Genomic DNA, 13,674 nt, shown 5'->3' on the forward strand with positions numbered 1-13,674 from the left:
ATGCTGCTCTGTACTGTGTATACTGTGTATAAGACAGTAGTTTTGGAATGGTTAGTTAGATTACTTGTTGGTTATCACTGCATTGTCGGAACTAGAAGCACAAGCATTTCGCTACACTCGCATTTAACATCTGCTAACCATGTGTATGTGACAAATAAAATTTGATTTGATTTGATTTGATTTTTTAAATAGTGGTATAAGCAATCATATAATATATTGTTAGGTTAAAGGTGAACTCACTGGAGTAGTCTACACGCTGTGTGAGTTTGAGAAGGGTGATGTCATAGTTGTTGGTTTTGTCGTCATAGCTCTCATGGACAATGATCTTCTCCACCATATAAGGGCGAGGCAGCACCATCTGAGAAACCATGCCCACATACACATGCCAGTTATTGGGCACCAGGTACGATGAGACCTTCCTAGAGAGAGTAGAGTTGTTAGGTCACTGTCTTCACTGATCACTGTTCAGCCTAAGCACTGTGCAGTCTTAGTTAGCTCCCTTCAGTTAGCTGTATACAGTTCCAGCTCTGTAAAGTCCTTGTTATATCCCAGTTCATTTTTGTCTTAGCATTGTTAGGTTTCAAGAGTTTTCTATATCAAGAGTTTTCTATATGTTCTATTTCGGATTGTCATTACTGTTCTGCTGTACATTGTTTCAGTACAGTTCCTTGTCCATTGTCTGCGGTGTTGTCTGTTGTACTGACCTGGGGAAGCAGTGGGCTGCTGTCACCACAAAGTCAGGAGCGATCAGCGTCCCCCCGCAGGTGTGAGAGCGCTGAAAGTGGAGGCTGACCTGCCAAGGCCAATCACCCAGATTCGCTGCTGATCCCCCTATGATTCTGGACAACTTCTGCCTGCCACAGTCTACCATGGGGACAGAGAGAGGGAGTAAGTCGGTCCATAGTGCTAATACAGTATGGGGATTTGGTCCTCTGTTCATCAGGAGAGCTAGATGAATAGCTTTATCGAGCTTGAAAGACCAATGGTTGCCTTTGTGCATTAACTGCGAGAATGTAAAGATCGTTACTCACTGATACACTGCAGGGAGACAGTTTCATTGTTAGGGCAGGATGAGCTACAGAACACAGAAAGAAAGTCACAGTAAATCAGATCACTATTGAGGTCACATGTTTTCTTTGTCTTCTCCACTTACTCCATCTAATGGTCAAATACTTGGCTCTGTTTGATACTTTTGGTATCTTATCATAACATACAGTATATGAAAAGTGACATGGTGAATGATGACCAGGTGGTGTCTGAGAAAGTCCCGGAAGAATGCCAAGGACTCCAGCGACCCCAGCCACGGACTGCTCTCTCCACGTTACCACCTGCATCTTAAGAGGCTATTGCACTGACTCTTCACACCTGCACCTTAATAAACTATTTACATAGACTCCCAGCTAGCACATTTTAGTTACTTGGAAGTTGTGGGAACGTACGTTGTTGGTTTCCCATTAATTCTGGGAATTATGCCATTGGTTCCCTAACCGAAATGATAGGTTATTTGAAGGTATTTAAATAACGTTCTGAGAACATACAAATCCAGTCAAAAGTTTGATACACCTACTCATTCAGGGGTATTTCTTTATTTTTACTATGTTCTACATTGTAGAAAAATAGTGGGTCTTCCTGAGTGGTGCAGTGGTCTAAGGCACTGCATCGCAGTGCTAGCTGTACCACTAGAGATCCTGGTTTGAGTCCAGGCTCTGTCGTAGCCGGCCACAACCGGGAGACCCATGGGGTGGTGCACAATTGGCCCATAGTCGTCCCATTGCTCTCAAGCGACTCCTGTAGCAGGCCGGTTGCAATGCATGCTGACACGGTCGCCAGGTATACGGTGTTTCCCGGCTGGCTTCCGGGTTAAGCAGGCATTGTGTCAAGAAGTAGTGCGGCTTGGCTGGTTTGTGTTTTGGATAAATCACTCACAGTGGCTCTCGACCTTCGCCTTTCCTGAGTCCGTAGATGAGACTAGACTGTAACTACCAATTGGATACCATGAAAAAGGGGTAAAAGTAAAAAAGAATAATTAAAACTATGAAATAACACATATGGAATCATGTATAACCAAAAAGGTGTTAAACAAATCAAAATATATTTTATATTTCAGATACTTCAAATTAGCCACCCTTTGCCTTGATGACTTCTTTGCACACTCTTGGCATCCTCTCAACCAGCTTCATGAGGTAGTCACCTGGAATGCATTTCAATTAACAGGTGTGCCTTGTTAAAAGTTAATTTGTGGAATTTCTTTCCTCCCTAATGCGTTTTAGCCAATCAGTTGTGTTGTGACAAGGTAGGGGTGGTATGCAGAAGATAGCTCTATTTGGTAAAAGACCAAGTCCATATTATGCAAGAACAGCTCAAGTAAGCAACAAAAAACGTCAGTGCATCATTACTTTAAGACATGAAGGTCAGTCAAGACATGAAGGTCAGAACTTTGAACGTTTCTTCAAGTGCAGTCGCAAAAACCATCATCCTGCAGAGGATAAGTTCATTAGAGCTACCAGCCTCAGAAATTGCAGTCCAAATAAATGCTTCACAGAGTTCAAGTAACAGACACATCTCAACATCAACTGTTCAGAAGAGACTGTGTGAATCAGGCCTTCATGGTCGAATTGCTGCAAAGGATCCACTACTAAATGACACCAATAAGAAGAAGAGACTTGCTTGGGCCAAGAAACACGAGCAATGGACATTAGACTGGTGGAAATCTGTGTCTTTGTGAGACGCAGAGTAGGTTAACAGATGATCTCCGCATGTGTGGTTCCCACTGTGAAGCATGGAGGAGGAGGTGTGATGGTTCTTTGCTGGTGACACTGTCAGTGATTTATTTAGAATTCAAGGCACACTTAACAAGCATGGCTACCACACTATTCTGCAGTGAAACGCCATCCCATCTGGTTTGCGCTTAGTGGGACTATCATTTGTTTTTCAACAGGACAATGATCCAACACATCTCTAGGCTGTGTCGACCAAGAAGGAGAGTGATGGAGTGCTGCATCAAATGACCTGACCTCCACAATCACCTAACCTCAACCCAAATGAGATGGTTTGGGATGAGTTGGACCGCAGAGTGAAGGAAAAGCAGCCAACAAGTTCTCAGCATATGTGGGAACTCCCTCAAGACTGTTGGAAAAGCATTCCAGGTGAAGCTGGTTGAGAGAATGCCAAGAGTGTGCAAAGCTGTCATCAAGGCAAATGGTGGCTACTTTGGAGAATCGAAAATCTATTTTGATTTGTTTAACACTTTTTTGGTTACTACATGATTCCATGTGCTATATGTCATAGTTTTGATGTTGTCACTATTATTCTACAACATAGAATGGTGTTAAAATGCCATGTCTTTTAACACATACATTGCTATTAATTTTATTTTATTCAAACAGACCCAATCTTTAAGGAAACTATCTCATTAAGATTAGGTGTGGACAGTTAGTGGGCACGGCCAACACACCTGAACACACTTAACAAGATAGAGAATCAAATTTGTTTGTTGACGCTAAGAAAGGAATGCATTTTTTAAATAACATTCTTAGAAAAAATGTTGAACCATACTAATGTTTTCTTGTGTTATTTATGGAAATTTGTCTTAATGTTCTGAGACATGACTTCAAATAGAACCATGAGGAAACCAGCAGAAAATGTTATGCTGAAGTACTGAAACTCCCACAGAAGAACGTTGTTTCTTAATGTTCCCGGAACAATTTGAGAACATTACTTTAAATAGAACCATGAGGAAACCTGTAGGAAACATTATGCTGAAGTTCTGAAATTCCGTATGGTTCTCAGACGTGGGAATTTCAGTGCTAGCTAGGTATCCTGCACCATTCCCAGAAGGTTGTATGCAAAAGAACCACAGGACAACCACGCTCTCACCAAGCTCTAAGAAACATATCGTTCTCAGAATGTTATGTGCTAGCTGGGTCTCCACTCACCCACCCACACACATGCACAGTCATAATTGCTGTTACAATTTAATGCTATTCATTTTAAGATGCTCAACCATGTGACAATTCACTTTAGCACGTCATAGTTTATATTGTATATATTTACAACATCTCAAATTTTTGTACTACTTTTTTATTACTTATTTGTGAATATTGTTTTGTGTGCTGCACTGTTGAGCTGACAAGTAAATATTTCACTGTACCCTTTACACTCTGTATCCTGAGCACGTGACCAATAAACATTGATTTGATGGCCCAAGAAGAGGCTTACTTTTAGTGTGTGATATAATATACACTGAGTATACCAAAAATTAAGAACACCTTCCTAATATCGAGTTGCACCCCCTTTTGCTCTCAGAACAGCCTCAATTCATCAGGACATGGACTCTACAAGGTGTCAAAAGCGTTCGACATTGTTACTGGTCCATGTTGACGGCAATGCTTCCCACAGTTGTGTCAAGTTGGCTGGATGTCCTTTGGGTGGTGGACCATTGTTGATACACACAGGAAACTGTTGAGCGTGAAAAACAGTTGCAGTTCTTGACACAAACCGGATTGCCTGGCACCTACTACCCCGTTCAATGGCACTTCAATATTTTGCCTTGCCCATTCACCCTCTAAATGGTATACACACACAATCCTGTCTCAATTGTCTTATGGCATAAAAATCCTTCTTTTACCTGTCTCCTCCCCTTCATCTACACTGATTGAAGTAGATTTAGAAGGTGACATCAATAAGCTTTCACCTGGATTTACCTGGTAAGTCTATGTCATGGAAAGAGCAGGTGTTCTTAATGTTTAAGCCTGTTCTTGGGCAATAATTTATACACCACTTTGCATAATATGCAAAGAGCTGTTGACGAGTTTGTCCAGAAGTACTTACTTTACTGACACCTTATCCTGGATGGTGTTGGAGGTCTTCCCTGTCACAGTGAGAGTGGTAGAGGACTCATCTTTCACACTGCTAGTGCTATGACTCCTAAATAAATAGATGTAGAGAGAAGTTTATGTACACGTCCAGACATCACAACCTAACACACTAAACCCATTGATAGGTATGGTTGAACAGGTTTGCACAGTTCAGCCTTTCGACCACAAGAGGGCAGCAAAGAGGGGAAGATCTTACACTCTGAAGCCTAGTTGAGCACAGGTCTGATCAGCCAGGCTCTTGTTCCAGCCACTGTAACACACAGGGAGGAAATTACCAGCGCTGCTTGTCTTCACCTGGAGACCCCCATTCGACCTGAACCTTACTGGATGATACACAGATACATCACTCAATTAGAACATCACTCAATTAGAACATCACTCAATTAGAACATCACTCAATTAGAACACCACTCAATTAGAACATCACTCAACTAGAACATCACTCAATTAGAACATCACTCAACTAGAACATCACTCAATTAGAACATCACTCTATTAGAGCATCACTGAACTAGAACATCACTCAACTAGAACATCACTCAATTAGAACATCACTCAATTAGAACATCACTGAATCACACAAATACATGACTCAGCAGTTAGAACCTCACAGGATCACACAAATACATCACACAGATACATCACACAGAACACTACAAATCCATTACACATCTAGAAAGGTTCCCACTGGACACAAACTGGTTGAATCAATGGTGTTGAAACGTAATTTGTCAATGCATTGTGACGTGGAATCTACGTGGAAAATACATTTAATTTTTTAATTTTTTAATCATCAACGTAAACTGTTGTTTTAAGGGGGAAATGTCAACTTCAGGATTATGTCATCATTGTAACCATTTTCCAAAATAGACAAACCTTGAATTTGTACATTTGAAACAACATCAGTTCTTCGATATACTTTGCCTTCAGAAAGTATTCACACCCCTTGACTTTTTCCACATTTTGTTGTGTTACAGCCTGAATTTAAAGTTGATTAAATTGGGATGTTGTGTCACTTGCCTAGACACAATATCCCATAATGTCAGCGGAATAATATTTTTAGAATTTTTCTGAAATTAATAAAATATTCAAAGCTGAAATGTTTTGAATCAATAAGTATTCAACCCCTTTGTTATGGTAAGCCTAAATATGCTTATGAGTAAAAATATGCTTAACAAGGTACATAATAGTTGCATGTACTCACTCATTGTGCAATAATTGTGTAACATGATTTTTGAATTACTACCTCATCTCTGTACCCCACACATACAATTATCTATAATGCACCTCAGTCAAGCAGTGAATTCCAAACACAGAACCTCACAAAGAAGGGCACCTATTAGTATTTGTGTAAAACTAAAATATATTGAATATGGTGAAGGTATCAATACACAGAGTCACAACAAAGATACAGGCATCCTTCCTAACTCAGCTGCCAGAGGGGAAGGAAACCACTCAGGGATTTCACCATGATGCCAAGGGTGACTTTAAAACAGTTACAGAGTTCAATGTCTGTGATAGGAGAAAACTGAGGATGGATCAACAACATTATAGTTTGGGGCAAATCCGACACAACCCATCACTGAATACCGCTCTTCATATTTTCAAGCAATGTGGTGGCTGCATCATGTTATGGGTATGCTTGTCATCGGCAAGGACCAAAAATAAATGGAATGGAGCTAAGCACAGGCAAAATCCTAGAGGTAAACCTGTTTCAGTCTGCTTTCCAACAGACACTGGGAGACAAATTCACCTATCAGCAGGACAATGACCTAAAGCATAAGGTCAAATATACACTGGAGTTGCTTACCAAGATGACATTGAATGTTCCTGAGGGGCCTAGTTACAAATTTGACTTAAATTGGCTTGACAATCTATGGCAAGACTTGAAAATGGCTGTCTAGCAATAATCAGCAACCAACTTGACAGAGCTCGAAGAATTTTATAAAGAATAATATGCAAGCTGTTAACGCTGCCAAAGGTGATTCTAACGTATCAAGCGGGGGTGTAAAATACTTATGTATATTAGATATTTCTGTATTTGAGCATACAAATACATTTCCAAAACTTATTAAAAACATGTTTTTACTTTGTCAATATAGGGTATTGTGTGTAGATGGGTGAGAACAAAATCTATTTAATCCATTTTTTATCGCCATCGATAAGAAACAATACTGTGCAGCCGTATTCATTGACCTGGCCAAGGCTTTCGACTCTGTCAATCACTACATCCTCATCGGCAGACTCGACAGCCTTGGTTTCTCAAATGATTGCCTCGCCTGGTTCACCAACTACTTCTCTGATAGAGTTCAGTGTGTCAAATAGGAGGGCCTGTTGTCTGGGCCTCTGGCAGTCTCTATGGGGATGTCACAGGGTTCAATTCTGGGGCCGACTCTCTTCTCTGTATACATCAATGATGTCGCTCTTGCTGCTGGTGATTCTCTGATCCACCTCTACGCAGACGACACCATTCTGTATACTTCTGGCCCTTCTTTGGACACTGTGTTAACAACCCTCCAGACGAGCTTCAATGCCATACAACTCTCCTTCCGTGGCCTCCAACTGCTCTTAAATACAAGTAAAACTAAATGCATGCTCTTCAACCGATCGCTGCCTGCACCTGCCTGCCCGTCCAGCATCACTACTCTGGACGGTTCTGACTTAGAATATGTGGACAACTACAAATACCTAGGTGTCTAGTTAGACTGTAAATGCTCCTCCCAGACTCACATTAAACATCTCCAATCCAAAGATAAATCTAGAATTGGCTTCCTATTTCGCAACAAAGCATCCTTCACTCATGCTGCCAAACATACCCTCGTAAAACTGACCATCCTACCGATCCTCGACTTCGGCGATATCATTTACAAAATAGCCTCCAATACCCTACTCAATAAATTGGATGCAGTCTATTACAGTGCAATCCGTTTTGTCACCAAAGCCCGATATACTACCCACCACTGTGACCTGTACGCTCTCGTTGGCTGGCCCTCGCTTCACACTAGTCGCCAAACCCACTGACTCCAGGTCATCTACAAGACCCTGCTAGGTAAAATCCCCCCTTATCTCAGCTCGCTGGTCACCATAGCAGCACCCACCTGTAGCACGCGCTCCAGCAGGTATATCTCTCTGGTCACCCCCAAAACCAATTCTTCCTTTGGCCGCCTCCTTCCAGTTCTCTGCTGCCAATGACTGGAACGAACTACAAAAATCTCTGAAACTGGAAACACTTATCTCCCTCACTAGCTTTAAGCACCAGCTGTCAGAGCAGCTCACAGATGACTGCACCTGTACATAGCCCATCTATAATTTGTTCCTTTGCACCCCATTATTTTTATTTCTACTTTGCACATTCTTCCACTGCAAATCTACCATTCCAGTGTTTTACTTGCTATATTGCATTTACTTTGCCACCACAGCCTTTTTTGCCTTTACCTCCCTTATCACAACCCATTTGCTCACATCGTATATAGACTTATTTATACTGTATTATTGACTGTATGTTTGTTTTACTCCATGTGTAACTCTGTGTCGTTGTATGTGTCGAACTGCTTTGCTTTATCTTGGCCAGGTCGCAATTGTAAATGAGAACTTTTTCTCAACTTGCCTACCTGGTTAAATAAAGGTGAATAAAAATAAAAATACATTTTAAAATGAGAACAACAAAATGTGGAATAAGTCAAGGGATAGGAATACTATCTGAAGGCTGGGCAGCACCTCCTGGACAGTTCACATACAGCTATTCAGTTGGTCTCCCCTCCAGGGTTTTAACCAAGCCCTGATGCGCTTGGATATTTGGCACTGACTATTACATGTACCAATGTGCGATCATGAGAAGGGTTTTTGAGAGACCTCTTACTAACTAAATATATTACAGTCATTCCAAAGAGTAGATTTAACAGAGCAAATGAAATGTAACCATACTTTAGAAGTCAAATATCATCAATGATACTATTTAGTCCAATAGAGCATTTGCAAAGTCATCAACAGCTATTGTCTCAATTCAACCCAGGGTTCAACTATAAATAGACAACACATACTGTATAGGCCTAGGGCGTAAAAGCTTTGGTTGATTTCAACTTTAATCTCCAAGTTAATTATTAATATGTTGTATTCACATCTCCAGCTCAACCAAAAATCCAAGTTAAAGATTAGGTAAAAATCAAATCAACATTTTTCTAAGTGCATTTAAAGTTTGATTAGATGATATTTAGTCCTATTCTTTAACTTGGATTTTTGGTTGCGATGGCGACGTGAATCCAACATATCAATTATTAATTTGTAGACAAACTGAATATTGAATTGTATTTAGTTGTCAATGCAACCAAATATCAACATTTGAAGGAGACATACTGTATATTCTGCTTGGATAGTTCCATCTGTGTCATTGACTTAGTCTGGCTTTAATTCCAGTTTGTCTACAGATTCATAATTGATATTTTGGATTCAAGTCTCCATCTCAAACAAAATTCTAAGTTAAAGAATAGTACTAAATCAAACTTTAAGTGCACTTTAAAGGAAGCTTGATTTGATTTGGATTCTTAGTTGAGATGGAGTCATAATTCGAACATATAAATTATTCATTTCTAGACATATGGAATTTGTTGCGTTGTCAACCAAACACCATTTAATTTAAGACTATAAAGTTAAGACTATAAAGTTAAGTTTAAAGTTAAGACTATCTTACAAATCAATGTAACAGCATTTATTCAGCCTTAAAATGAGCAACACATCTATGGCCACATTTTGAGGTTAGCCTACTGTAACTATACATGTATTTTTATGTGATAATAGAAAGTGTGGATGTTCAAGCTAACGTGCAAAGGTTGCAGCTCTGTGGAGATCTTCACAATTGCTGTAATAATCTATTGCAGAATCTTGAACAGCATTGATCAACTACAACCCAGGTCATTTGGTTGTGCTATTAGATGAAGTACAATTATACACGTTCATCTGTTGTAATAAATACAACATATCTGACATGCATTCCCATTTTAACTTTGTTGTGCTTTTAAATAGTTGAAAGTGCAGTGATAAAACATTTAGTTGACAACTTAACCAGACATCTGACTAAACCAAACTTTTCCATTGGAATTTGGTTGTGCTTTTAGATGGTTGAAAGCATAGTCATATAACATTGGGAATTCAACAAACTTCTGCCGGTCTTTTTGAGTGGGTGAATAACGGTTGAAATCTCATCGATCAACGCCTCAACCAAAGATGACCCACATTTCCACGTAGAAGTGACGTGGTGTGACCAGTGTTTTGCTTCTATTTTTGTTACTGACAACAAAAAATAGGTTTGGCGACAAGGGTACTGACCACAATTGGTCTCATCACTGCCCAGTTTGCAGTCCCGTCGGCCGTCACACTCCACGGTGTTGGAGGGGCAACTGTCTTTCTCCATCTCGCTCAGGGAGCCAGACACCAGGGATGGGCCATAACGCACTGGACAGAGGTCATAGGTCAAAGAGAACAAGTCAAATGATATACAGAGCTGTGGAAGGCCCTATGTTAATGCTTAATACATACCAACACAATATCATATATATTCCATTCACACGATACCCTAAATATGGAATTTATGATTGTCATACATTTACACATATTTAATTGTTACATCATGTCCATGTTAGATTATGTTGTATTGTATTACATTATGTCCATATAGTTTAATGTTGTACTGTATGAGTTCTCTGTAAGTTACTGGTTGGGTTACCTCCCAGCCAGATAGCGATAGCGAGGAGGACCAGCAGTAGGGTGGTCCCTCCTGATCCTCCATAACAGCAGGAACTGTTCCCACATGATAAGCACTTTTTTCGACGTTGGGCTGCAAGAGGAGACCAGGGACATTTTTCAGTTTACAGTTTTATAAAGTTGGGAGGCAAAAAAGCTTAGGATTAAGAAAGAGAAACGTTTTGGATATAGAAAGAGAGATTTGCATTACAGAGATAGAGTGATGGCACCCTCTCATATAAATAGTTAGGGGCAGGAATGTAATGTATATCAAGAAGAAGTAGAAGGGAACACCAGGAACTTACGGGCACCCTGGGAAACATGGACGACATTTACATGTGCCATAGGCTGGGGGATGTAGTAAGGCTGAGAAGGGGGGTCAGACATCCCTCTGGCCCCCACCACCTCTCCATACTCAGGAGGGGGCTGGGTGGGCACTGCTACTGAGTAGTATGGGGGTGGGCAGTCACTGTTCTGAGGGGAGAAGGAAGAGGAGAGTCAGGTGGGTTCTCATTGGCATTAGTAGGCTATGTACCTGGTCAACTTCTAAAGACAGGCAGGTATATAAATATGTATATCTGAAGCTTAGCTCTAGCCTGAATCCTACACCACCCTAACACACACCGACAACAGATCGAACCTATAAAAACAGGCCATATTGTACAGTGGACAAAAAAAGGAGCATCCATTACAGAACCATACTAGACTGGATGGTCCTGTGGACCTCCAGTGTCTCCTCAGTGAGGTTCCTTTGTGTTGTTTTTGTTGCTATTCACATGCCTGAAGGACACTTAGGCAATCACAAACAGACAGTTATGCACCATGACCCAACATGTGATTATAGATCTGGACATATCAACAGCTAAACACCAGGAAGGATAACAGGTTCCGCAAAGATGCACTTGTTCTTATCTCTAAAAAATAGCTGAATGTTTCTTAGAATTGTTACTATGACACCAGTTTCATTGTATCACTAATAGTTCCAATTTCTCAAATTACTTGATGTCTTATAAATCAATCTGCTATTAATAGAAAGTGTCATTTTATAGTTTCAGTTCTAATTAACCATTGCCTGAAGCCAGTAACCAGAAATGTTTACCTAAAATCGTTCCCTCTTCTTGATAAGGAAGAAACCTACTATTTTGTTCCCCATCAGGAGACTGAAAAGATTTGGCATGGGCCCTCAGATCCTCAAAAGGTTCAACAGCTGCACCATCAAGAGCATCCTGACTGGTTGCATCACTTACTGTTATGGCAACTGCTCGGCTTCATACCTCAAGGCATGACAGAGGGAAGTGTGTACGGCCCAGTACATCACTGAGGCCAAGCTTCCTGCCATCCAGGATCTCTATAACAAGCCGTGTCAGAGAAAGGCCCTAAAAATGGTCAAGGACTCCAGCCACTCTAGTTATAGACTGTTCTCTCTGCTACCGCACAGCAAGCGGTACCGGAGCGCCAAGTCTAGCCCAAGAGGCTTTTAAACAGCTTCTACCCCCAAACCGTAAGACTCCTGAACATATAGTCAAATGGCTACCCAGACTATTTGCTAATCTCTGTTATTATCTATGTATAGTCACTTTAATAACTCTACCTACATGTACATATTACCTAAATTACCTCGATTAACCGGTGCCACTACACACATTGACTCTGTACCGGTTCCCCCTGTTTATAGTCTCGCTATTGTTATTTTACTGCTGCTCTTTAACTACTTCTAACTTTGATTTCTTATTCTTATTTGTATTTTTTAAACTGCATTGCTGGTTAGGGGCTTGTAAGTAAGCATTTCACTGTAAGGTATTGTATTCAGCGCATGTGACTAATAAAATCTTATTTGATTTTGATCAAATGTTTATCTGATGTTGCTGATTAAGTTCTGCTTGTTCAAACAGCACAACCGATGAACAAAGACTGTAGGCTACAGGTGTGGTATATGACAAACATTGATATGGGAGGTGTGTTTTTAAGTGCATGAGATGATCTTAACAATATTCTAACACACACACCCATCAGTGTCACATGTTCACGAAAACATGGCTCACTCGTGATACGTTATCAGAGTCGGTACAGCCACCTGGTTTCTTCACGCATTGCGTCGACAGAAACAAACATCTCTCTGGTAAGAAGAAGAAGGGGGTGTATTCCTTATGATTAACTAGTCGTGGTGTGATCATAACAACAAACAGGAACTCAAGTCCTTTTGTTCACCTGACCTAGAATTCCTTACAATCAAATGCCGACCGCATTATCAACCAAGAGAATTCTCTTCGATTATAATCACAGTCGTGTACATCCCCACCCAAGCAGACACCTCGATGGCCCTGAAAGAACTTCATTGGACTCTATATAAAATGGAAACCACATATTCTGAGGCTGCATTTATTGTAGCTGGGGATTTTATCAAGGCTAATCTGAAAACAAGGCTCCCTAAATTTTATCAGCATATTGAATGCGCGACCCGGGCTGGGAAAATTCTGGATCATTGTTACTCTAACTTCTGCGATGCATACAATGAAACACAATTGAATTAACTAGCAACAATTGAAATACAGGATCCAATTCCATGAAATACAAATGGAAATGCCTCAATCTTCCACTAACCTTACATTTAAATAATGTCCACTACATCTACCAAAAGTATGTGGACACCTGCTCGTCGAACATCTTATTCCAAAAACATGGGCATTAATACGGTGTTGGTCCTCGCTTTGCTGCTTTAACAGCCTCCACTCACAGGCTTTCCACTAGATGTTGGAACATTGCTGCGTGGATTTGCTTCTATTCAGCCACAAGAGCATTAGTGAGGTCAGGCATTGATCTCGGTCGATTAGACCTGACTCACAGTCGGCGTTCCATTTCGGCCCAAAGGTGTTCGATGGAGTTGAGGTCAGGGCTCTGTGCAGGCCAGTCAAGTTCTTCCACACCGATCTCAACAAACCATTTCTATATGGACCTCGCTTTAAGCACAGGGCATTGTCATGCTGAAATAGGAAAGGGCCTTCCCCAAACTGTTGCCACAGTGTTGAAAACATAGAATCTTCTAGAATGTCATTTTATGCTG

At 40.7% G+C, this 13,674-nt stretch overlaps 1 protein-coding gene across 1 annotated transcript in view; it reads right to left on the reverse strand.

Moving 5' to 3' along the window:
- tmprss13b (transmembrane serine protease 13b) overlaps positions 1-13,674 on the reverse strand; it is a 41,419-nt gene that overhangs the window by 26,622 nt on the left and 1,123 nt on the right. The window contains exons 2-9 of the mRNA XM_035780406.2: positions 10,919-11,087; positions 10,597-10,707; positions 10,200-10,325; positions 5,074-5,200; positions 4,831-4,926; positions 1,032-1,075; positions 705-864; positions 241-419 (exon numbers count right to left, since the gene is read on the reverse strand). Of these exons, the coding sequence (XP_035636299.1) occupies positions 241-419; positions 705-864; positions 1,032-1,075; positions 4,831-4,926; positions 5,074-5,200; positions 10,200-10,325; positions 10,597-10,707; positions 10,919-11,087 (1,012 nt within the window). The remainder of the gene's footprint in view (positions 1-240; positions 420-704; positions 865-1,031; positions 1,076-4,830; positions 4,927-5,073; positions 5,201-10,199; positions 10,326-10,596; positions 10,708-10,918; positions 11,088-13,674) is intronic.

Source organism: Oncorhynchus keta, chromosome 11 (genome assembly GCF_023373465.1).
Source record: "Oncorhynchus keta strain PuntledgeMale-10-30-2019 chromosome 11, Oket_V2, whole genome shotgun sequence".
In the NCBI taxonomy this organism is placed as follows: domain Eukaryota; kingdom Metazoa; phylum Chordata; class Actinopteri; order Salmoniformes; family Salmonidae; genus Oncorhynchus; species Oncorhynchus keta.